Genomic DNA, 21,132 nt, shown 5'->3' on the forward strand with positions numbered 1-21,132 from the left:
GGCCATGATAGCCCCTGCCCCCACAGCCGAGCCCCTGGCAGCTCTGCTCCCTTGGGAGGGCTGCGAGTTGTTATCCTCAGCCAGGAATGAGATTCTGCACTGCGTTCCTTCTCCTGGAAAGGCCTAGTGCTGGGGTGATGGGCTGCATTGCTTCTGGGGGGGCCATTTCTTGGGCCCTGGCACCCAGTGCCCAAGGGAGCTGAGTGCTGCCGCTGCACTGCTCTTGGCAGGCAGGGAAAGGGCGGGGGGAGCCTGGGTCGTCTGTAGCTGCCCCTGGGTCCCAGCCCCGTGGAGCTTTCGGAGCCCAGCGCAGTTGGGGAATAATCCTGCAGCGCCTCCTGCTGCCAGGCAGCAGCTCTGCATCCGGTCTGGGGCCTGGGCCAGGCCTTCCTGCATACAGCTGCTGGGCTGGGTGCTTGGCCTGTGGAGAGCCCAGCCTTCCCCCAGCTCCCTCCCCTAAACTGCTGCCCTGAAACGCCTGTGCCAGGGGGTTGGGGCAGCCCCCTAGGGCACTGCTCAGGGCCACCCAAAGGAGTGAACCCGGTGCCTGCCCGTGTGGGTGTGCAGGCTCCCTGGCAGTGCAGCCAGCGCAGCACCTCTACACACGGGCAGGGTGCGGGCTGTGCAGGGCGGACTGGCATGGGTGCCCTGGGGCTCTGCTGTTCTGTGGACTCCCCGCTCCCTGTGGCTCTGCAAAGCACCAGTGAAAGCGACCCTGCAGAGCGGCTCTCAGCCTGGGACTGAGAATCCTGCTGCCCAAGGACCCTGGGTGCTTGGGCCCGATCCCTGCCTCTCTGGTGTACGTCCAACCGGGGCAATTCTTGAGAGAGGCGCCAGAGTAAACTGGACAAGGGAGGAAATCGGGCCCTGGTTGTGCAGCGCTCGAGTCTGCTCCGGCTCCAGCTAGGCCCTCCCTTCCGCAATTCCCAAACACGCCCTGCTCCAGAGTGAGGGCTGGCAGTTCTTTCAGGCACATCTGGCTCCCAATAGGACCTGGCAAGTTCAACTCCATCTCCTGCATTTCCTGTCCCCTGGTAGCCAAGTTTCAGTGCCCCGAGGTTAGGTCTGGTTGGGGTCTCCAGCTGCTTAGTGCCAGCGTTCTAGCAGGCAGCGAGCGGTGCCTGGGGAGGTGAAGGGAACAGCTCCTGGCTCCGACCTGCAAAGGGGGCTCTGGGTGCAGACAGCCCTCGCCAGGTCCCTCTCTGCAGTGGAGCCGCGATGGAGCCACGCACCGCCCGGCCCTGGGGGGAAGCTGGTGTGACCAGCGTGTTGAGCTGCGTGTGTTGTTCCCTTGGGGCCGGAACAATGGTGCATGTGGAGCCTCCTTCCTTGAGCCCAGGTTGCCAAGGGAATTGGTGCGGAGAGCTGGGAAGAGCCGCGGATCCCAGGCACGCCCTGGGTTGGGCTCTGCAGTGTTCACTCTGAAACACTCGCTGATCTTCTCTCCGCGGAAGCGTAACTGCCGTCCACTTGGGGCAGCCTCCCTGGGCTTTGCGGCGGGTTCCTGCAGCTCTGCATTCCACATGCTCTGGGATCCCTTTCAAACTCTGAGCCGGGCAGGAAAGCTGCGCTGTGAGTGTGTTTGTATTGCGACACCTCGGCAGGCTCAGCCTCTGCTGAGTGGGGGGGCTGCCTCGGGGAATGGGTGCCTGGATGGATTGACAAAGCTTGGGGGTATTTCTGCAGAGAGCTTAGAAAATACACCCAGTCACTGTGCTTGCTGCAGCAACCGGAGGATAGCCTGGCCTCAGAGTAGCACGTTTGAATCCTGCCCTGGGATGAATGCATTCTTTGTGCTCTAATGGACTGAGTGCCAGGCTGGGACCCAGGACTTGTGGGTTCTGTTCTCAGCTCTACTAGCAAGCTCCCCGTGTGCCCTTGGGCATGTCTTCATCCCTCTCTCTTTGTGCTCCATTTTCCCACATGGAGTAGTTTAGACAGCCTGGTGGTTAAGGCATACGGGGCCACTGTGGAGCTGCTGGGACGGGCAGTTTGGAGGGAAACGCTGGTGCAGACGAGGCTACAAAGTACCCAGATGCCACCTGCGGGAAATCTCTCATTCGCTGAATGGCTGTTTTCATTCAACTTCAGGTTTTGTTTGTGAGGAGGTTTCTCAGGGTGGCCAACTCCTGCGATTGTATCACACGTCTTGCAATACTTGGTGTTTTTCTCAAAGCCCCAGCTCCTGGAGTCACGTGATTCCACAAGACTCTGCCCTTTCAGTCCTTTGTTGTGGTTGTACATTTCTAGCCCTCGTGGTTGCAGAGAGAAGCCTGAAAACCCTCGAGTGGGACCCAATGGCAAAGCAAAGGACTACAGCATTGATTTGTGGATTTTTGAACTAATCTCAGTATTTTGGCCTGACTCCTGCTTTCCAAGTACATGACACTGGCAAATCTGATCACTGCCTTCTGCATTCCAGAGGGAATGAACAGAGCAGGGAATCATCAAGTGATCCATCCCCTGCCGCCCATTCCCAGCTTCTGGCGAACAGAGGCCAGGGCACCATCCCTGCCCAGCCTGGCCAATAGCCATTGTTAGACCTATCCTACAGGAACTTAGCTAGTTCTTTATTGAACCCTGTTATAGTCTTGGCTTTCACAACATCCTCTGGCACGGAGTTCCACAGGCTGACTGCGTTGTGTGAAAAAATACGTCCTTTTGTTTGTTTTAAACCTGCTGCCTGTTCATTGGGTGACCCCTAGTTCTTGTGTTATGAGAAGGAATAAATAACACTTCCTTATTTCCTTTCTCCGCACCAGTCATGCTGGCCCTGCAGAGGGTGAAGAATTGCCCCATCAGAAGCTCTTTGTGAGGATTCACAGCTTATTCTCCTCTTCTTTCTCCTGCCATTTGGATTCTCTCCACGGGTTTTTCTGAGGGCTCGTCTACATGGGGTGTTATTCCGCAAGAGCTAGTCCTGATTAACTCCACTTTAAACTAGTGGATTACGCTCATTTGGAATAACAGCCACCATGCATGGAGCTAATCAGGAACAGCTGAACTACGTTTACTGCACATCCTGCCTGACTCCAGATGGACTTTCATGTGCAGACCAGTCCTGAGTGAGATGTCCGTGTTTGGGCAGCGTCGTTATGTGCCGGCAAAGAATGTAAAGGTCCAGGTTGGTTCAGGATCTCGCCTCTGAACTTTCAATTCATACGTGGCTCTTCAGAAATTTCAGGCAGGGAGCCAGTCCCCTCTCCGGCGTGTGTCTGCTCCTGTGTGTTTCTGGCCGATACACTATTGGGGAGGACAAGTGTAGGTCGAGTGTGAGCTCTGAGATCCAGCCAATCTTTATTCCACTGCTTGGTCCCTGAGTGGCGGGTGGCAGAGTAGGACATGGGGTTACATATCGCCAATGTGATTACTGTGTGACTAGATCTGGAGCCTGAACTATTGTGTTTTCATGGCAACTTTCATCCTGAAAGATCCCCAAGCACGTCGCAGAGTGTACGGAGTGACCGGTCTCCTCTGAGATGCAGCCAGCTCAGGGGCAGAGCCCAGCAGCATTTTAACAGCACCATGCAAGAGTGTCGAGACCGGAAGCGAGGAGCTTGGGTGCAGTGATAGTGGGAAGTAGAGCACGGATGATGGGAGTTGGAAGGGCACCCGAGTTAACAGAGAAACGTATGATGAGTACTCAGAACGTGGCTTTCCCACCTCCAGCGTCTCTCCCCCTCCGCTCCTCTAGGTGCCACGTTTGCGTCGCAAGTGACTGAGAGGAGAGCGCCTCCTGCTGGAGCATTCATGTGGCAGCACCAGGTTTCTCTTGGGCTCTATCCACCCACTCTGCTGCGCTGATAACCCCGCCCAAGTGTCGAGCCCATGGGGGCACGTGCAGAGCTGCTGGCTCTCGACCGTTGGGTTTCAAAGGCTTTGCCTGTAGCTGGGCCCTGCACCTTCGCTCTCAAGAGGAAATATTTTATTTCCACAACTGATACTGTCTCTCTTCTGTGAGTGCGGAGCAGGCCTTGACGTTCCCTTCCCTCGCTCGCCTGGCACAGATCATTCCACTGTGGGCTGTCGGGGAGCGCGGGCTGGCCTGTGCGGAGCAGCTGGTTCTTTGTCTCCAGCTGCAGCGAAAGACTGGCAGGGTGAACGCTGTGCTCTTTTGCAAGAGAAGAACAAAAACCTGTTGATGCACCGAACCTTTAGAGCAGCCTGGCTCTCCAACACAGCTGGTGCCAGCTCCGCCTGAAACAAACGCACTGGAAACCACAGGCAGATGTGAAGCGACCCAACCACACAGTCGGTTCCAAAGCGAAGGGCTTGCAGGCAGCATGGAGGAGAGGCGAGGAGTTCACACCTCCATCTCCCCTGCCTGCGATGTCCCTGGGCCTGGCGGGTTTCGCCGGCTCTTCTGGCGAGTTTCCTAAAGCTCCAGCCTCTGGAATCCTGAGATTGTGTGAGAATCTGTCTGAAGGGAAAGGGAGTTTGTAGCCTGGTGGTTGCAGAGAAAAGCTTGGGCCATGGCGCCTGATGGCTTTATCCACAGAAGGCAAAGAAAGGAACCCAAGCTCTGTGTAGGGCCTGCCTTGAGATTTGTGAATGCTTGGGTTGGCCATGCTGCTTAGAGAGCAGTCGCCTGGCCAGTGGGCTCTGGGCTCTCATCCCTCCTCTCCCATGGGCCTTGCCCCTTTATGGGCTGGAGGGGCCCCTGCTGAGCTCCTGAGGCACCGGTGGCGAGCCCAGCCTCCCAGAACTTCGCTCCAGTTGCTGCTACCAAAGCATGCCTAGCCCGTCAACGCCGGCTGTCCCACTGGGCGGCACCGGTTCCCAGAACTTCGCTCCAGCTGCTGCTACCAAAGCATGCCTAGCCCGTTGGCCCCGGCTGTCCCACTGGGCGGCACAGAGGCTGCTGGGACCGGGCTAGTGGCTGAATGGTACCAAGAAGCGAGTGCACAAATGATATTCAAATGGAGGCGAAGGCGCAGCAGCCAGCGCCTGCTCGCAGGCTCAGCCTGCCAGCTGCTGGGTAAACTCTGGGGCTGCTTCCTTGCCTGACCCTGTGCTAAGAGCAGTGAGCTCGGGGCAGGGAGCCCAGGCACTAGCACTGGCCGGGCAATGGTCACTGAGAAGCAGGAGAGGCCAGGCGTGCCATGCGTGGCCTGTGGACAGGGGCGGCTCTAGGCATTTTCACGCCCCAAGCACGGCAGGCTGCCTTCCACGGCTTGCCTGCGGAGGGTCCACCGAAGCCGCGGGACCAGCGGCTCCTCCGCAGGCAAGCTGCCGAAGGCAGGCTGCCTGCTGCCCTCGCGGTGCCGGCAGAGCGCCCCCCCACGGCTTGCCGCCCCAAGCACGCGCTTGGCGTGCTGAGGCCTGGAGCCGCCCCTGCCTGTGGAGCACTGCAAAGTACAGGATGGCCCTGCTGGAAGAGGGACATTTCACATGGCCTGATGGCAGGAAACATGCTTCCAGGGTAGGCGTCACCCATCCCCTCCTCGGAGCCGCTTCCTGGGCACAGCCAAGGGTGCTGCGTGTTCTGTACCTTTCATGAAATACCTCCCCTTGTCCCCTGCTGTCTCCCTACCCCACCATGGCAGGCTTGGGGCCGTGGTGTTTCAGCTCCTTGGGCAGGTGTGACGAAGTGGGACTGTTCTTAATGTTTCCTCTGAATACTGTGTGGGTGCCTCAGTTTCCCCTGTGCATTTCTTAAGTCTCCAGTGTGCATAAATGGCCGACACTCTGTCTCCTGGCAACAAATGGCTGGGGCCCTTCCCCCCTGCAAGGGAATAGCTAAAGGTGAACAAAGAGATCAGGTGACCTCCTGGCCCAGGAAAGAGACAAAGGCCAGAGAGGAGGGGCTGGAGGGGGTCAGTTGGGAGCTGGCTGGGGACAAGGAGTGAGGGCAGACGTGGGGGTCTGGCTCACTGCCCCTCAGAATGGACCCGGCCGAGGGGTCTGGTTCTCTGTACCTACAAGCTCTGTTTTAGACCCTGTTCCTGTCAGCTAATAAACCTCTGTGTTACTGGCTGGCTGAGAGTCACGTCTGACTGCGCAGTGGGGGGGCAGGACCCTCTGGCTTCCCCACGACCCCGCCCGGGTGGACTTGCTGTGGGAAGCGCACGGGAAGGCAGAGGATGCTGAATGCTCCAAGGAGAGACCCAGGAGGTGAAGCCGTGGGAGCTTCTTGCCCTGCAGACAGGCTGCTCCGAGGGAGAGGAGGCTCCCCAGAGTCCTGCCTGGCTTTGTGGGGAGCAGTTCCAGAGCAGCGCCCGGGGACTCCGTGACAGCAGGTCTCTCTCTCCTGGCATTGCCAGGTGTCCAGGGCACTTCTGGGCCCTGTAATACCAAAGCAGCAGTGAGTGCTGGGGGGTGGGGGGGTCACAGCTCGTGTCATGGCCCACTGAGTACATGTGATCTGTCAGGCCTGAAGTCAGCCTCCTTCCCTTTCTTCTGTGCCCTGCTGAAGAGCAGGAGCAGCCAGGTACGGAGCCCCCCAGGTGCAAACACCCGCCTGAGGCCCTGCAGTGGGTAGCTGCCCTGTGGGTTTTATGACCTGTCTTCAGCTGAGTGAGACGCTTGTGCCGCTGCCAGCCCCACGCGGCCTCGCGCTGGCGCTCCCAGTGAGCGTGGCTGGATCTGCGCACGGCCGCGCGCTCGCTGCAGCGGCGGGGAGGAAGCTGCCAGGAGCCCAGCGCTTGCTGTTTGGTCTGCGAGAGGCAGCTGACATTTTGGAAGGAAATAGCTGCTGTTCGCTCCTTCCTGTAGCAGGGCAGCCTGTGGAGCAGCAGCGCTGGGCTGTCCCTGCGGGCGCAAACCCTTTGCCAAGAGGCAGGATCCCCCTCGGTGCCCAGGGTCGGGGTGCCCAGGTGGCTGGCAAGGCACTGCCAGGGCGGTGCATGGGGCAGGGCAGAGCGAGGAGAACACCTGTTCCTGCCGTGAGTATCCCCTGCACTCGGGGAAGGGACCAGCAGCTTCTGACCCGGCGCCAGGGCCACCGCTCCGTGCTGCAAGGAGTGAGTTTGCTGCCGGCCCCCAGGCTCTCCAGCAAAAGCTTCCTGGGGCATTGGTGAGATGCCAGCATGGGAGGGTTCTGGGTCTGTCTGGCACGCAGCTCTGCACAGAACCTTTCCTGCCCCCTCCCCCTATACTCGCAGCCCCCACTGCTTAGCAGGAGCTCAGGAGTCGCCATATGTGGCGTGAGGCTCAGAGCTGCCTCGTTGGGGTGTGCGGGGAAGTGCTGTGCCCTGGGGCCTCAGAACAGCTCGGGCTGAGATAGGGTTCGGCTGGGGTCCAAGGGCTCATAGCCCTCCCTGTTCACAGCGTTATTAAATATTTGTTCCCCTCCTAGGTACTTACACCCTTGAACCATCTCTGTGTTAAGCTAAATAGACTGAGATCCCTGAGTCTGTCAGTGTAAGGCAGGTTTCTAAACCTTTCATCATTCTCGGGCCTCTTCTCTGACCCTTCTCCAATTTACCAACATCCTGCTGGCACCAGAACCGAGCACAGGATTCCAGCCGGGCCAAACACGGAGGTAAAATAACCTCTCTGCTCCTGCTCAAGATTCCCTGTTTCCGCAGCCCGGGATCACATCAGCTCTTTTGGCCTCAGCGTCAGGCTGGGCGCTCATGTTCAGCTGAGTCTCTGCTTCCCAGGGGAGAGTATGGCCTACCTGTAAATGGGGTGCGGGAGATTGGGGCCAGGGGAGACGGGGCCTGAGGGTTGGGAACTGGGAACCAGGGAGGGAAATAATGGGGTGACTGGTTCAGCAAGGAGTCTGGACTGAGAACTAGTGAGGCAGGAGGAAGGAGACAAGGGAGACAGATCTAAGGAACCTGGATATGGGGGAGAACTGGGACTGGCTGGGCAAAGAGTCTGGGAAGGCACCAATATTGGACAAGGAGATCGGGGATGGGGAACCAGTGGGCTTGGGGATCCTGGGGGGAGGCAGGAGGAGGCCGGGGTGGAAGGGGAGAGGCAGACTGGACTCCGAGCTGGCAGGGAGTGGGAGGGAGACGGGGGCTGATGGAGGAGAGCACTGGAAGTGAGTGGAGACGTGGAGAGGAACTCCAGATGGGCGGCTAGGACTGCCTGGGTAAGGAGACTGGGACTGGTGGGGCGAGGAGAATGGGACGGGGAGCCAGGGTGACTGGGACAGGGCAGAAGAGGCCAAGCGTCGGGGGAAAGGGCAGATGGGGTTGGGACCACGAGAGCACACTCCTGTCCAGAGCCTGGAACCCACGTGGGGCTTCTAAGGCTCAGCGTTCCTCTGCTGTCGGGAATGAGGTGAAACCACCGGCTAAGGGGCTCATCCCCCTCTAGCTTTGGTCCATGTACAGAATGACAACCTACTACTGCTGTTGGTTAACGCTTAGCTCAAGTGGCCGAGGTCTGTGTGGTGGACGTGAAGGTCCAACCCTGCTGATGACTCCTGGGGATTGATGTGAAGTCACGTGATGGAGTTCATGTCTGGGGGGTTTGGTGGATTCTTCCCCAGTTCATTTGGTTTCCTAAAAACCTAGGAAATTGCAGAGAGAAAACTGTTTTAAACTAACGTTAGTAAGGGTGCGAAGTCCAACACTCAGCAGTTAGGAAGTGCCAAAGGAAGGTTGCCCAGGCATTAATTGTGGCACTTCCTAACTTTTCAGTGCTTGATTTGAACCCTGAGTCATGTTCTGTAAGGTTGTTTGTGCTTGTGGTATTTATACCAGCACCCTAGGCTGGCGATGCCTCATTGCATCACCTGTAAAAACTCTCTGATGGATGAGTTGTTTTTCCAAGACCTGTCAAGGTTGACGAGGGAAGCTCTTGCTTTTTATAGGTGCTGGCTCTCTGTCTGGCCGTTCTATATTTGCCTCCGGGGATTGCATGTGTTGCCGTGTGTGCTCTCGCCACGAGCCTAAACCCCCAGAATAAAGTGCAAGGCAGGAGCGTGGCTGCGCGGCGCAGGCTGGGCCCGGAATAGAAGCTGGCACCTCTCCCCTAGTGTTTGGAGCGTCTGACTGGCCTGAAATAGCTCCAAGAATCTGATTTCAGAACCGACCGCGACCTCGCCCGTTGGTTTTCTCCAGAGTGTGTGTGTACAGTTGAGAGCGGGCATGCACTGAGCGTGCTCCCGAACCCGGGCCCCCTGGTCTGCGTGCTGCAAGGACCTCGCGGGAGGCACGTAAGAGCCAATCCCTGGGCTGGCTGCTGCGCTGTGGCAGATGGGCTGTCCTGGATGAAGGGCCCTGAATGCTTGGTCATTTCACAGTCCCATGGCAGGTTAACAGGGCAGGGGCAGTTCTGTAGCAGAGCTGGGTCTCTCTGCCCCGAGGAACTGGACTGCATGGGCTGTGCTGGGCAAACCCCAATAACCTGTGCCAGGTGCATGTGGGTGATTCCCAAATGGGTGCTGGCCCGTTCCGTCACACCCTCGGTCAGCTCCTCCCATCAGCTGCTCAGGGAAGGTGGTGTGGGGCCGGGGAAGGTGGGCGAGGGGCTGGGGAAGGTGGCCGGGCCCTGGGGGGGCCAGGGAGGGCGGCCGGGGAAGGTGGCTGGGCGCCGGGGTGGATATTTCCTCTGTGCTGGTCAGTTCCCCCTTTTCACGGTGAATGACTTTGCTTAGTCGGACCGAGGCCGAGCTCTCGGGGCGCGTGCTAAGGGAGATGGTTGTTGCGTTGCATGCGAATACAAGGGACTGTACATCACTGGAGTCTCCAGGGGCTCTCCCTGGAAGACAGAGGGGGGTCGGATCCTGGGTCCCCAGAAGCGTTTCCCAGCAGTGCACTGTGATGTCAGAGCCAGAAAGTCTCTCTCCTGCGTTAGACTAGAGTCTGTCCTGGGCAGCCGTTGTCTGACGCTGCTCTGGGCTGGGGGCACAGAGGGCCCTTCTCCCCCTCAGTGTTCATGGAGGGTCCTTGCCCTGATGGTGTCTCCTTCCCCCAGGTTCTGAACAATGGCCGTGTGGATCCAGGCCCAGCAGCTGCAGGGAGAGGCCCTACGCCAGATGCAGGCGCTGTACGGCCAGCACTTCCCCATCGAGGTGCGGCATTACCTGTCGCAATGGATCGAGAGCCAGGCATGGTAGGTGAGGCCGCCCCGTGGCTGCCGGACACGCTCCAGCCCGTCCTTCGGGCCTTGGCTGCCAGGTGCTCTGACAAACCCGTGTCTAAGGGGCTGGAATTGGGGCCCCACCGACCCGCTGGCTCCCGTCAGTGTGTCTGGGGGGGATCCCCGCCGAGAGCTACACTCCAGCTCCACAGCCACCTCTCGCCTGTCTCCAGGCAGGGCTGAGGCACGGTGGTGGGGACACGGGACGGGACTCCGAGCTGGGAGGAGGCAGAAGGTTAAGGCTTCGTGGGGTCCCCTGGGCTGTGGGCAGTCCTGGGATCTGACAGCCCCACAGCTGAGTGGAGCCAGCCCTAGCGGTTAGAGCTGAGCCTGGGGACTCTTGGGTCCGGCCCTCCTCCTCCCTGTCCCACCACCTTTCTCTGGGGCCTTGGCCAGTCGCTACTATGCTCCGGGCCTCACTTTCCCCTTACCCACCCCAACGAAAGGCAGGGCCCTCCCTGTCTGCGACCCACACATCTGGCCTGGGGGCATGGCTGCAATGGGGGGCAGGCTCAGGGCCTGGGGGGCAGGTGCAGGGCCGGCGGACAACCTCGGGGCGGGGCTTTGCTCCCATTCGCTCTGGGCTTTGTGTGGCAGGTTGGCTGGATCGTCCCAGTTTGCTGAGGGACGGGCACATGGGGGGGCCTCACTGGCGGGGGGTTGAGTTCCCCCAGCAGATGCAGTCTCTGCACCGAGCTGGGGCGGGCAGGCCGGGCCCCAGCTGAACCCCCCCCCGTCTCTCTCTGTGCCAGGGACTCCATCGACCTCGATAACCCCCAGGAGACCCTCAAAGCCACCCAGCTGCTGGAGGGGCTGATCCAGGAGCTGCAGAAGAAGGCCGATCACCAAGTGGGCGAGGACGGGTTCTTGCTGAAGATCAAGCTGGGGCATTATGCCACTCAGCTGCAGGTCGGTGCCCGGAGCCGCAATGGGGCAGCCTTTCCCCTCGTGTCCTGCCAGGGGCCGGCCACTCCCACTGGGCGCTCCCCCGTGGGCCGGCCAAGCCTGGCACATAGCAAGGGGCTGGAACGGCAGCAGAGTGCGTGATGGCAGGTGCCGTCTCCCCTCTCCTCACCGCGTGGGGCCAGCACATCCCTGAGCCCCCTCCGCTGCTGCCCCGAGCTCCGTCCCCTGCCATGTCGCAACCCCCCCAGCCGCTTCCGTCCCCCACGGGCTCCTTGTCTGGCCATGGGGAGCTGCCGTCCTGCCATGGGCCGACTGGGGTGACCCCCATCCTCACCCACGTGCCCTGGGAGCGGGGAGGCCGGCAGGGTAGGTTAGGGCAGGAGAAGCCCCCCCGCCCGGTGCCCACAGCACCCCCTTTTCCCCCAGCCTGGGGCGGTGAGAGCCCCTGATTAGCCCCACTCTGCGCATGGCTCAGGAGCTTTGCTTCCCCTCCTGCAGAACACGTACGACCGGTGCCCCATGGAGCTGGTGCGCTGCATCCGCCACATCCTGTACCACGAGCAGCGGCTGGTTCGGGAGGCCACTAACGTGAGTAGCCAGGCAGGGGGGCCCTGACTCGCTCCCCCGTCTCTCTGGGGCCCCGGGGACACTGCCCCAGCCCAGCCCAGCCACGGGCACTGACTCTGCTGGGACCACCCTGGGGCCCCTCACCCCACCCAGTGCCCGTGGCTCCAGCCACTGCCCCACGGCGTGAGGCTCAGCCTCCGTGCTCTGGGGCCCGTCGCTGTCCCCCATGGCAGCCCCTGCAGCCCTGCCTCTGCCTGCCCCAGGCGTGGGGGTCACGGCACTGACCTGATGCCCCCCCTCTGCAGAGTCCCTCCCCGGCCAGCAGCCTGGCGGACGCCATGTCCCAGAAGCACCTGCAGATCAACCAGACCTTCGAGGAGCTGCGTCTCGTCACCCAGGACACGGAGAACGAGCTGAAGAAGCTGCAGCAGACGCAGGAGTATTTCATCATCCAGTACCAGGAGAACATGCGCCTGCAAGGTGGGGGTGGGGGGGCTCTAGTCGTGGGGAGAGGGAGGGGCCGTGGGGATGGACTGATGGGGGCAGAGACCGTCAGGGCAGAGGCAGCTTCGCCCTGAGATCCCGTCCTCGGGGAGACACCGGCTTGTGCCAGCAAACGTCCCGAAGCTCTTGCCCCATCCCAGCTGCTGAGGGGCGCCAGGCCCTGGGCTCCGGCTGGGTCTGGCGGGGGCTGCAGCGGGTGCAGAATGCTGCCTGTGCAGCTCCGTGCCTCGCACCCCGTGCTGGCCGCCCCGCCCTGGGACCAGGGGTGTCTGGGGGGGTGTCACCCCCGCGGTGTGTGGGAGACACTGCCATAGCATCTGGGGGTGGGGTGTCGTCTCACCCACCCTCCACGCCCCCGTGAGGAGGCCCCAGGTATCTGAGCAGTCACGGGACGGTTCCCCTCCCTCCAGAGTCCCATGGGAGTCCCCAGCTCAGCACCGTCCCACCCCCACCCAGGGGCAGACCTGGTGCAGGAGTTCTGGGGGTGCCGCTGAGAGTCGGGGAGCCCCCAGGGCAGGCGGGGCTCAGGCTAACGCTCTTGGCCTCCTCCCCAGCCCAGTTCTCCCAGCTCTCCCAGCTGGGCCCCCAGGAGCGCATGTCCCGCGAGACGACGCTGCAGCAGAAGAAGGCGTCGCTGGAGGCCTGGCTGCACCGGGAGGCCCAGACACTACAGCAGTACCGAGTGGTGAGCGCCAGCCCCGGGGGGACCCCGCTCCCCTCCCCGGTGCCGGCCCCGTCCGCCACTAACACCCCGTCCCCTCGCAGGAGCTGGCGGAGAAGCACCAGAAAACCCTGCAGCTGCTGCGCAAGCAACAGACGACCATCCTGGACGACGAGCTGATCCAGTGGAAGCGGCGGCAGCAGCTGGCGGGGAACGGCGGGCCCCCCGAGGGCACCCTGGACGTGCTGCAGTCCTGGTGCGTCCGCCCCTCCCAGCGCTGCCGGGGAAACGGGGGCTGGGCACCTGGGAGTTACCGCTTGGCCCCTGGGTGGTTGGCTGGGAAACCAGCGGATGGTGCTGCCGGCAGCAGGGAATCCGGGGAGCTGCCCTGGGTCCCAAGAGGCAGCCCCGGGGGTGACACTGCCCCCGCTGGGGTTGTTAGTCCAGGGCACGAGGGGTCACCTGCCCCCATCGCCAGGGACGTGGGACTGGATTCCTGGGGCGGCTGAGCTCCCCACAGGCCTAGGCTAAGGCCGGACCGCGTCAGCCTGGGAGGACCCGGGGTGGGGGGCGCAGACAGGGAGCCCCGTGACGAGCAGACACGGGACACCCAGGCCTGGGGCTTCGTGATGTCCCTGGGCCTTGCCAGAGCACTGACCTGGCCCGGGGGCCCCTCGCCCCAGGTGTGAGAAGCTGGCCGAGATCATCTGGCAGAACCGGCAGCAGATCCGTCGGGCCGAGCACCTGTGCCAGCAGCTGCCCATCCCGGGGCCCGTGGAGGAGATGCTGGCCGAGCTCAACGGCACCATCACAGACATCATCTCCGCCCTGGTGACCAGGTACCGCCGGGGGCAGAGCCGGGCCTGTCTGCCCCATGTGAGCTGGGCTGGGCCCGTCTGCCCCACACGGGCTGGGGGGCCGAGGCTCAGGCTCTGACCTGGGCAGGCAGGAATTGGGCTGCGAGGGGCCGGCTGGATCGGGGGGGTGGGGATGCTGCTGGCACTGCGGGGCGGGTGGCAAGAGAAAGGGGCTCGTGGGGCAAGTGCTTTGGGCAGGAGGGGACCTGGCCTGGGGCTGGGAAGGGGGATCTGGGCGCAGGGGCTGTGAGCCGGGCTGGGGATGTGCCGGTGTCTGTCCCCGTCCCCCCACCCCCACGCCTGGCAGTCGTAGCTCCGGCCCCCGGCCCCATCTCACAGCCGCAGGCCCGTGACGCTGGCTCCTCCCCCCAGCACCTTCATCATCGAGAAGCAGCCCCCCCAGGTGCTGAAGACGCAGACCAAGTTCGCGGCCACGGTGCGGCTGCTGGTGGGGGGGAAGCTGAACGTGCACATGAACCCGCCCCAGGTGAAGGCCACCATCATCAGCGAGCAGCAAGCCAAGGCCCTGCTGAAGAACGAAAGCACCCGCAAGTAATGCCCCCCCGCACCCCCGCCACGCCCGGGGCAGCTCCCGGGAGACGCCCGAGCTGGCCCCGCAGCTCCTGGGGAGACGGGGGCTCTGGCAGGGCCCCGGGGGGCTGGTTCCTTGTTCTCTCTGCGTCGCTGGATCCCCCGGAGAGTCCAGCCCAGCGTGTGGCTGGAGCTGCCTCCTCCCCCCCCGGGGTATCGCTGAGCGGAGGGAGGGTCAGTCACACGCCACTGGGGTCCCATCCCCAGGAGACCCCCCTGCCCGGCCTGGTTGGCTCGTGGGGCCCCGTGTCCCCCTGGGCCCCGGGCCGCTGCCCGTTCTCTGAGCCCGTAGCTGGACTCCAGGCCCGTGAGTGGGTTCCCTGGGCCCAGAGGGAGCTGCCCCCCATGGTGACTGTCGGCACCGCCCTGCCCCCCCCCAGTGCCCCATGGCAGTCGGGGCTGGTCCAGTGCCTGGTCCCCTTGACCTGCCTCTCCCATTGCAGCGAGAGCAGCGGGGAGATCCTGAACAACTGCTGCGTGATGGAGTACCACCAGGCCACGGGCACCCTGAGCGCCCACTTCAGGAACATGGTGAGAGCCGGGCCGCAGCGCCGCCTCCCCCCGTGCCCCCACCCCCGCCGCCTCTCACGCTCTCCCCTGCCTCCCGCAGTCCCTGAAGCGCATCAAGCGCTCGGATCGGCGCGGCGCCGAGTCGGTGACCGAGGAGAAGTTCACCATCCTCTTCGAGTCGCAGTTCAGCGTCGGCGGCAATGAGCTGGTCTTCCAGGTCAAGGTAAAGCTGGTGCCGCGCTGGCGCCGCTGGGCCTGGCTGGCCCTGGGCCCTGCGCTGGCACCGCTGCCCTGAGCCCTGCCTGGCCCTGGGCCCTGCGCTGGCACCGCTGCCCTGAGCCCTGCCTGGCCCTGGGCCCTGCGCTGGCACCGCTGCCCTGAGCCCTGCCCGGCCTGGGCCTTACGCTGGCGCCGCTGCCCTGAGCCCTGCCTGGCCCTGGGCCCTGCCCGGCTCTGGGCCCTGCGCTGGCGCCGCTGCCCTGAGCCCTGCCTGGCCCTGGGCCTTACGCTGGCACCGCTGGGCCTGCCCGGCTCTGGACCTTACGCTGGCACCGCTGCCCTGGGCCCTGCCCGGCTCTGGGCCTTACGCTGGCACCGCTGCCCTGAGCCCTGCCTGGCCCTGGGCCCTGCGCTGGCACCGCTGCCCTGAGCCCTGCCCGGCTCTGGGCCCTGCGCTGGCACCACTGGGCCTGCCCGGCTCTGGGCCTTACGCTGGCACCACTGCCCTGAGCCTGCCCGGCTCTGGGCCTTACGCTGGCACCACTGCCCTGAGCCTGCCCGGCTCTGGGTCCTGCCTGGCCCTGGGCCCTGCGCTGGCACCGCTGCCCTGAGCCCTGCCCGGCTCTGGGCCCTGCCTGGCCCTGGGCCCTGCGCTGGCGCCGCTGCCCTGAGCCCTGCCCGGCTCTGGGCCCTGCCTGGCCCTGGGCCCTGCGCTGGCGCCGCTGCCCTGAGCCCTGCCCGGCTCTGGGCCCTGCGCTGGCACCACTGGGCCTGCCCGGCTCTGGGCCTTACGCTGGCACCGCTGCCCTGAGCCCTGCCCGGCTCTGGGCCCTGCGCTGGCACCGCTGCCCTGGGCCCTGCCCGGCCTGGGCCCTGCCTGGCCCTGGGCCCTGCGCTGGCGCCGCTGCCCTGAGCCCTGCCCGGCTCTGGGTCCTGCCCAGCACTGGGCCCTGCGCTGGCGCCGCTGCCCTGGGCCTGCCTGGCTCTGAGCCCTGCGCTGGCACCGCTGCCCTAGGAGCCCTCCTGGGGCTGGTGTCAGGCTTGGCCGTGTCGGCGTCTCTGGGTTGAGGGAGGGACACAGGAATTCCCGAGCCTCAGTCACTAGCTGGGGCAGCCCCGGGGGGCGCAGGGCCCGTGGGGTGGGCATGGGGGCGGGGAGCACAGGGGGGCTTGGTGTGATGGAGACTTGCTCAGCGGCCGTGGGGGAAGGGCAGGAACCGGAGCTGGGTCCAGCCCCACCCCGGCCCCACCCTCAGCCTGGCCCTGCCGGTTCCCACAGACGCTGTCCCTGCCCGTGGTGGTGATCGTGCACGGGAGCCAAGACAACAACGCCACGGCCACCGTGCTCTGGGATAACGCCTTCGCCGAGCCGGTGAGCAGCCAGCGCCGCCGGGGGGAGATCCCCACACCCGGGGGGCCTGCCCCCCTTCTGCAGTGCCCTTGGCCGCCCCACAGCAGCAGGTCCCTTGGGCTGGGCCGCCCCCACCTACTGCAGCCCTCTGTGTTCTCGCCTGGGCGGTCTCCCATTCCTGCCCCAGCCGGCCTCTGCGCCAGGAGCACTGGGGGAGGGGGACAGGAGTTCTGGGGGGGAGGAGGGGAGCTCTGGGAGTGGGGGGTGCTGGGGGAGGCAGAAGGGGAAGCTGGAGGGGGCGCTGAGGGGTGAGGGGCAGGGGGTGCTGGGGGAGGCAGAGGGGGATGCTGGGGGAGGGGGGTGATGCTCCCGGGGCCGGAGCCCTGCCCGCTGGGTTCCCTGCCCGCTGGGTTCCCTGCCCGGGTGCAGCTGGCGCCCCCTGAGCCCGGGCGCCGCCCCCTCCCGCAGGGCCGGGTGCCGTTCGCCGTGCCCGAGAAGGTGCTGTGGCCCCAGCTGTGCGAGGCGCTCAACATGAAGTTCAAGGCCGAGGTGCAGAGCAGCCGGGGGCTGACGAAGGAGAACTTGCTCTTCCTGGCCCAGAAGCTCTTCAACAGCAGCAGTGCCCAGCTGGAGGAGTACAGCGCCATGTCCGTCTCCTGGTCCCAGTTCAACAGGGTGAGCCGCGCCGCCCTGCCAGCCTCCGCCAGCGGGGCCTGGGCCGGGAGGGCAGCGGGGGGGCCGGGGAAGAGATCCTGTAGTAGCTGAGTGGCATCACTTGTGGGTACTGGTGAGGTGCCGCGGTAGCGCGCGTCCTCTCGGGCTCCTGGCCAGGGCAGCCTGGCCTGGAGACTTGCTGTCCCATCGGGGCAGCCAGCCAGGAATCCCTTTGGCACAGGCTGGCGGGCGCATCTCACTGCAGAACAGCGCACGGCAGGTGGGAAGGAGCAAGAAGCAAATGGTTCTGAGAGACGGTGAGGGACGGGAGCCCGGGACCCTCCTGCCAGGCACTGGTCTCAGCTCACGCTAGCGCTGGAACGGCCTGCCTCTCCCAAGGAAGCAGGCAGGGATGGTGGCAACCCGTAACCCTCTGGCTTAGGGGCCTGGCACACTTCCACTGTGCTGCCTGCCTCCCTCTGGCTCGCACAGGAGAGATGCCAGGCTTGCCCACCCTGGCAGGACTGTGCCCACAGCTGCTCCCAGAAGCAGAGCCTGCTTACGGGGTGCCTGGCGCTGAAGGGGGGGAAACTCGGTATCAGTGCCCGTCCCGCAGCCAGCGTTCAGAGTGATGCCCTGGTGCCAAGCCAGTTCTCCCTGTGCCCAGAGTGGGGCTGGGGGACAGGAGCGGCTGTTGTAGGGCGTGCTGGGCTCAAAGACGCTCAGGGTCTTTTTTCATTACCCAGGAAAACTTGCCAGGGCGGAATTACACCTTCTGGCAGTGGTTCGACGGGGTCATGGAGGTGCTGAAGAAGCATCTTAAGCCTCACTGGAATGACGGGTGAGAACCTCCTTCCCGGAACGGCCGGCACAGCACAGCCCTCCCCCTCCCAACCGCCAGCCCCTCACCCCCCTCTCTGTGCTCCAGGGCCATCCTGGGCTTCGTCAACAAGCAGCAAGCGCACGACCTGCTGATCAACAAGCCGGACGGGACCTTCCTGCTGCGGTTCAGCGACTCCGAGATCGGGGGCATCACCATCGCCTGGAAGTTCGACTCGCGTGAGTCAGGGTGGGCCCGGGGCAGCATGGAACCAGATCCGTGCCAGGGGCTGGAACGGGGCCAGCTCAGTCCTGGCGTGTGAGTCAGTTGATGGCCTGTGAGCTGTGTGTGGTGCAGAGCAAACCTCCGGCTCGTCCTGCTTGGAAGGCCGGCTGTGCTCCTGGAGGCTGCGCTGTGCTGATCTGTTACCGATTTCGGGAGGCCAGATAAAGGTGCCTCAGGCCAGGAGAGCTTAGCCTCCTTCCTATGCAGGACCAGACTGTGCTGGTGCAAGCCCTGTCCTGCTGTCTCACCTCGGCCACTGTTAACGATACCAGCACGACTGGCTAGGGGACGCAGGCCTCCGCTGCCCGGCTGAGAGCCATTGGAAAGGGCAGCTTTGGCTTTTCTCTTTTTAGCTCAGAACACGGGACCTAGGTTGCTCCAGGCTGCCACAATGATTCTTTTCCCATTTCTGAAATCCAGGGCAGTCCATTGTGCGGCGGGTCTGTGCTGAGCAGTACGGTAAATCTTCCCAACGGTGTTTTGTCACGAGAGCTGTGTTTAGAGAGACCTATGTGAAAATACAGCCAGAGCAGAGGCCTTCTCTGTGTGTCTCACGACGAATTAGACTCCATGTTAAATCTGAAATAACATCACGGCTCTGCTTTGCCTCTGGCTCTCAGCTCAGCATGGCCCATGGCAGAGGAGTTTTCCTTTCACTTTTGTTTCTAGTTAGTTTCACTTTCTGGCTCTCCCTGGAGCTGTTGTGTCAGATGGCGTGTTGCAGGGGTGCGGGTGAGCGCGAAGAAAAGCTGTTTTCATTAACTTGAGATTTTAAACAAATATGCTGGTGAAACGTGTCAGAGGAGTTTGTACGCCCTGAATGCAGCGGCAGCCCTGGCGCTCCGCACGAGCCAGTGGGAAACTCACGGGACTTGAATTGCAAGTCTGGTGATACTTTGAGGTTTTTTCTTAAAGCCCCAGGTCCTGGGCTCAGGCGATTCCATGAGAATCTCACCTTGGGACGGAGCAGGGAATGGGGCAGATTTGACCTGGGAATGTTGCCGGGGAGTTACATTGGGGATGAGAAGGAATCTACCTGAGCTGTAACCTGAGCCAGGAGTGGGGTGGGGAGAAATCACACCTTCTGCCTGGGAGACTGAACAAAGGAGAGGAGGAGCAGAGGGGATAAAGCAAAGAGAGGAATTGTTTAGTTACAGTTTGGGCTGGGTGGTGCAACGCAGGGAACCCCACGCTGGGGTCTAAGCTCCCTGAACCCCCAGAAGGACTCGATTGAGGGGTCCTGGCTGTGCCTACAAGCTCTGCTGTAGCCTGCGTTCCTACTGTCCAATAAACCTTCTGTTTTGCTGGCTGGCTGAGAGTCACGGTGAATCCCAGAGAGACGGGGGTGCAGGGCCCTGACTCCCGACACTCCGTAACACACCTTTCGTGTACACAGTGTGTTTCCAGCCCTGGGGGAAGCAGGGAGCGAATCCTAAAGCTCAAAGCCAGAAGGTGGAGAAAAGAACCCGAGGTTGATTCTTACTGGCGGTCTCATGATTTTGAAGCCAGTCTGGCGATTCCTGGAGTCCTAGGGGCCCCGTGTGCTGCACAAGGGCCTGACTTGAGCAGCGTTGTTCTTAGCACGGCGCCGGACTCTGTGTCTCACGGTCGTCTCTCTGCTGTTGCGTTTCTAGCTGAGAGGATGTTTTGGAACCTCATGCCCTTCACGACCAGAGACTTCTCCATCCGCTCGCTGGCTGACCGCCTGGGTGACCTCAATTACCTCATCTACGTGTTCCCCGACCGGCCCAAGGACGAGGTCTTCTCCAAGTACTACACGCCGGTTCTCTGTGAGTCGCTCTCGGCGCTGGGCTCTGCACTGGCCTGTGCCCCCCTCACCCTGCCGCGCACACACGCTCAGGCTCTGTGGCCGTGGGAGCTGGCACCAGGTCGTACCCCTGAGGGCCTGGCCCATTAGCAGCGATCGGTTCCTCTCGGTGGTGTCTGGCCTTGTGGCACAGAGACCCGAACCCGACGGCGCTGACAGGCTGTCTCGCTCGTCGGAGCCCTTGTGCCGACCGGGTCAGTGCCTGGAACGTCCCCTGGCCTTTCCGTGCCTTAGCGCTGTCTCCTCTCTCTCTCACCCTGTCTGTAGCTAAAGCCGTGGATGGATACGTGAAGCCACAGATCAAACAAGTAGTGCCAGAGTAAGTCCGTCTGGGCGTGCGTCTGTCTGTGTGCTGTCCTCAGCCCATGTCTCCCTCTGCCCCTCCGTTATCACCCCTTGCTGAGGAAATGTCGGATTCTGAACCAGTGTCCCAGCCCCGAGTCTGTTCCGCAGCTTTGTGCCTTACCAGGGGATGGGGCACCGGGAGGGAGGGGAGCTGCTTGCCCTGTTGCTCACACGGGGGCAGAGCAGATGGTCAGGGGAGAAGCACTCCAGGCTGGCAGCCCAGCAGGCAGCCCCACAGGCTGCAGGAGGAAGTGATCGGTGTTGGGATCCTGTGACAGGGCTGGAGCCTGGCTCTGGTGCTGGGTGTGTGCCACACTGGGAGGATTTAAAACACCCCTGAGAAGCGAACTGGCCAAGGGGGTGTTTGCTGGGCAGTTGGGAGGGGCTGGCGTGAGCCGAGCAGGATCTGCCCAGATGAGGCCGGTTCTGATTATGGCCATCCCCACTGGCATGGCTTCCCCTGGACCGCATGGGAGGGTGGAAAGCACCATCGGCACAGCTGTGGGCACGGCCTCCTTCCCCCCCCTGGCCCCGGGGGAGCTGAGCGCGGCATCGATCCAGGAACTGGACCCATGGGAAATCCCTCAGCCCCCTCAGTTACAATCAGTAGCCAGAGGCCGAAGCGCTGAGCTGGTGGATGGGGCCAGCAGGACAGAATCTGCCATTGCAGCCAGGGAGAGGAACCAGCAGGCTGCGGCAGAGCTGCAGCCTGCCCTGCAGTGCAATGCCTCCTTGCTCCACCCTCCCCATGGCCCGGCTGACGCGCCGGCCCCTCGTCTGTTCCAGGTTTGCCAGCGCCTCCGGGGATTCTGCCGCCGGGACAGTCACCTACATGGATCAGGCGCCGTCGCCGGCCGTGTGCTCCCAGCCGCATTACAACGTCTACCCGCAGAAGTAGGTGCTGCTCCTTCCCCGGCCCTGAGCCGCGTTCCGGGGGCGAGGGGCTCCCCCGTGCTGGGGGGGGGGGCGTTTAGCTGGAGCACGCTGCTCCCG

General features: G+C 63.2%; 1 protein-coding gene across 4 annotated transcripts in view; it reads left to right on the forward strand.

The window, feature by feature from the left end:
• The window catches only part of LOC123356250 (signal transducer and activator of transcription 5B), a 45,105-nt gene that overhangs the window by 21,966 nt on the left and 2,007 nt on the right, over window positions 1–21,132 (forward strand). For 3 of the 4 annotated variants that reach the window (XM_044999314.1, XM_044999316.1, XM_044999313.1), the window contains exons 2-18: window positions 9,877–10,014; window positions 10,794–10,950; window positions 11,446–11,535; window positions 11,820–11,994; window positions 12,573–12,703; window positions 12,784–12,935; window positions 13,363–13,518; window positions 13,909–14,088; window positions 14,571–14,658; window positions 14,738–14,860; window positions 16,136–16,228; window positions 16,676–16,882; window positions 17,608–17,702; window positions 17,790–17,920; window positions 19,601–19,756; window positions 20,062–20,113; window positions 20,926–21,033. In XM_044999314.1, the coding sequence (XP_044855249.1) occupies window positions 9,887–10,014; window positions 10,794–10,950; window positions 11,446–11,535; window positions 11,820–11,994; window positions 12,573–12,703; window positions 12,784–12,935; window positions 13,363–13,518; window positions 13,909–14,088; window positions 14,571–14,658; window positions 14,738–14,860; window positions 16,136–16,228; window positions 16,676–16,882; window positions 17,608–17,702; window positions 17,790–17,920; window positions 19,601–19,756; window positions 20,062–20,113; window positions 20,926–21,033 (2,222 nt within the window). In that variant the 5' untranslated portion in view covers window positions 9,877–9,886. Of the gene's footprint in view, window positions 1–6,728; window positions 6,885–9,876; window positions 10,015–10,793; window positions 10,951–11,445; window positions 11,536–11,819; window positions 11,995–12,572; window positions 12,704–12,783; window positions 12,936–13,362; window positions 13,519–13,908; window positions 14,089–14,570; window positions 14,659–14,737; window positions 14,861–16,135; window positions 16,229–16,675; window positions 16,883–17,607; window positions 17,703–17,789; window positions 17,921–19,600; window positions 19,757–20,061; window positions 20,114–20,925; window positions 21,034–21,132 lie in introns of those variants that run through there. The other variant, XM_044999315.1, reaches the window with a different exon arrangement.

The sequence above is a fragment of the Mauremys mutica genome, chromosome 25, assembly GCF_020497125.1.
Source record: "Mauremys mutica isolate MM-2020 ecotype Southern chromosome 25, ASM2049712v1, whole genome shotgun sequence".
Classification (NCBI taxonomy): Eukaryota; Metazoa; Chordata; order Testudines; family Geoemydidae; genus Mauremys; species Mauremys mutica.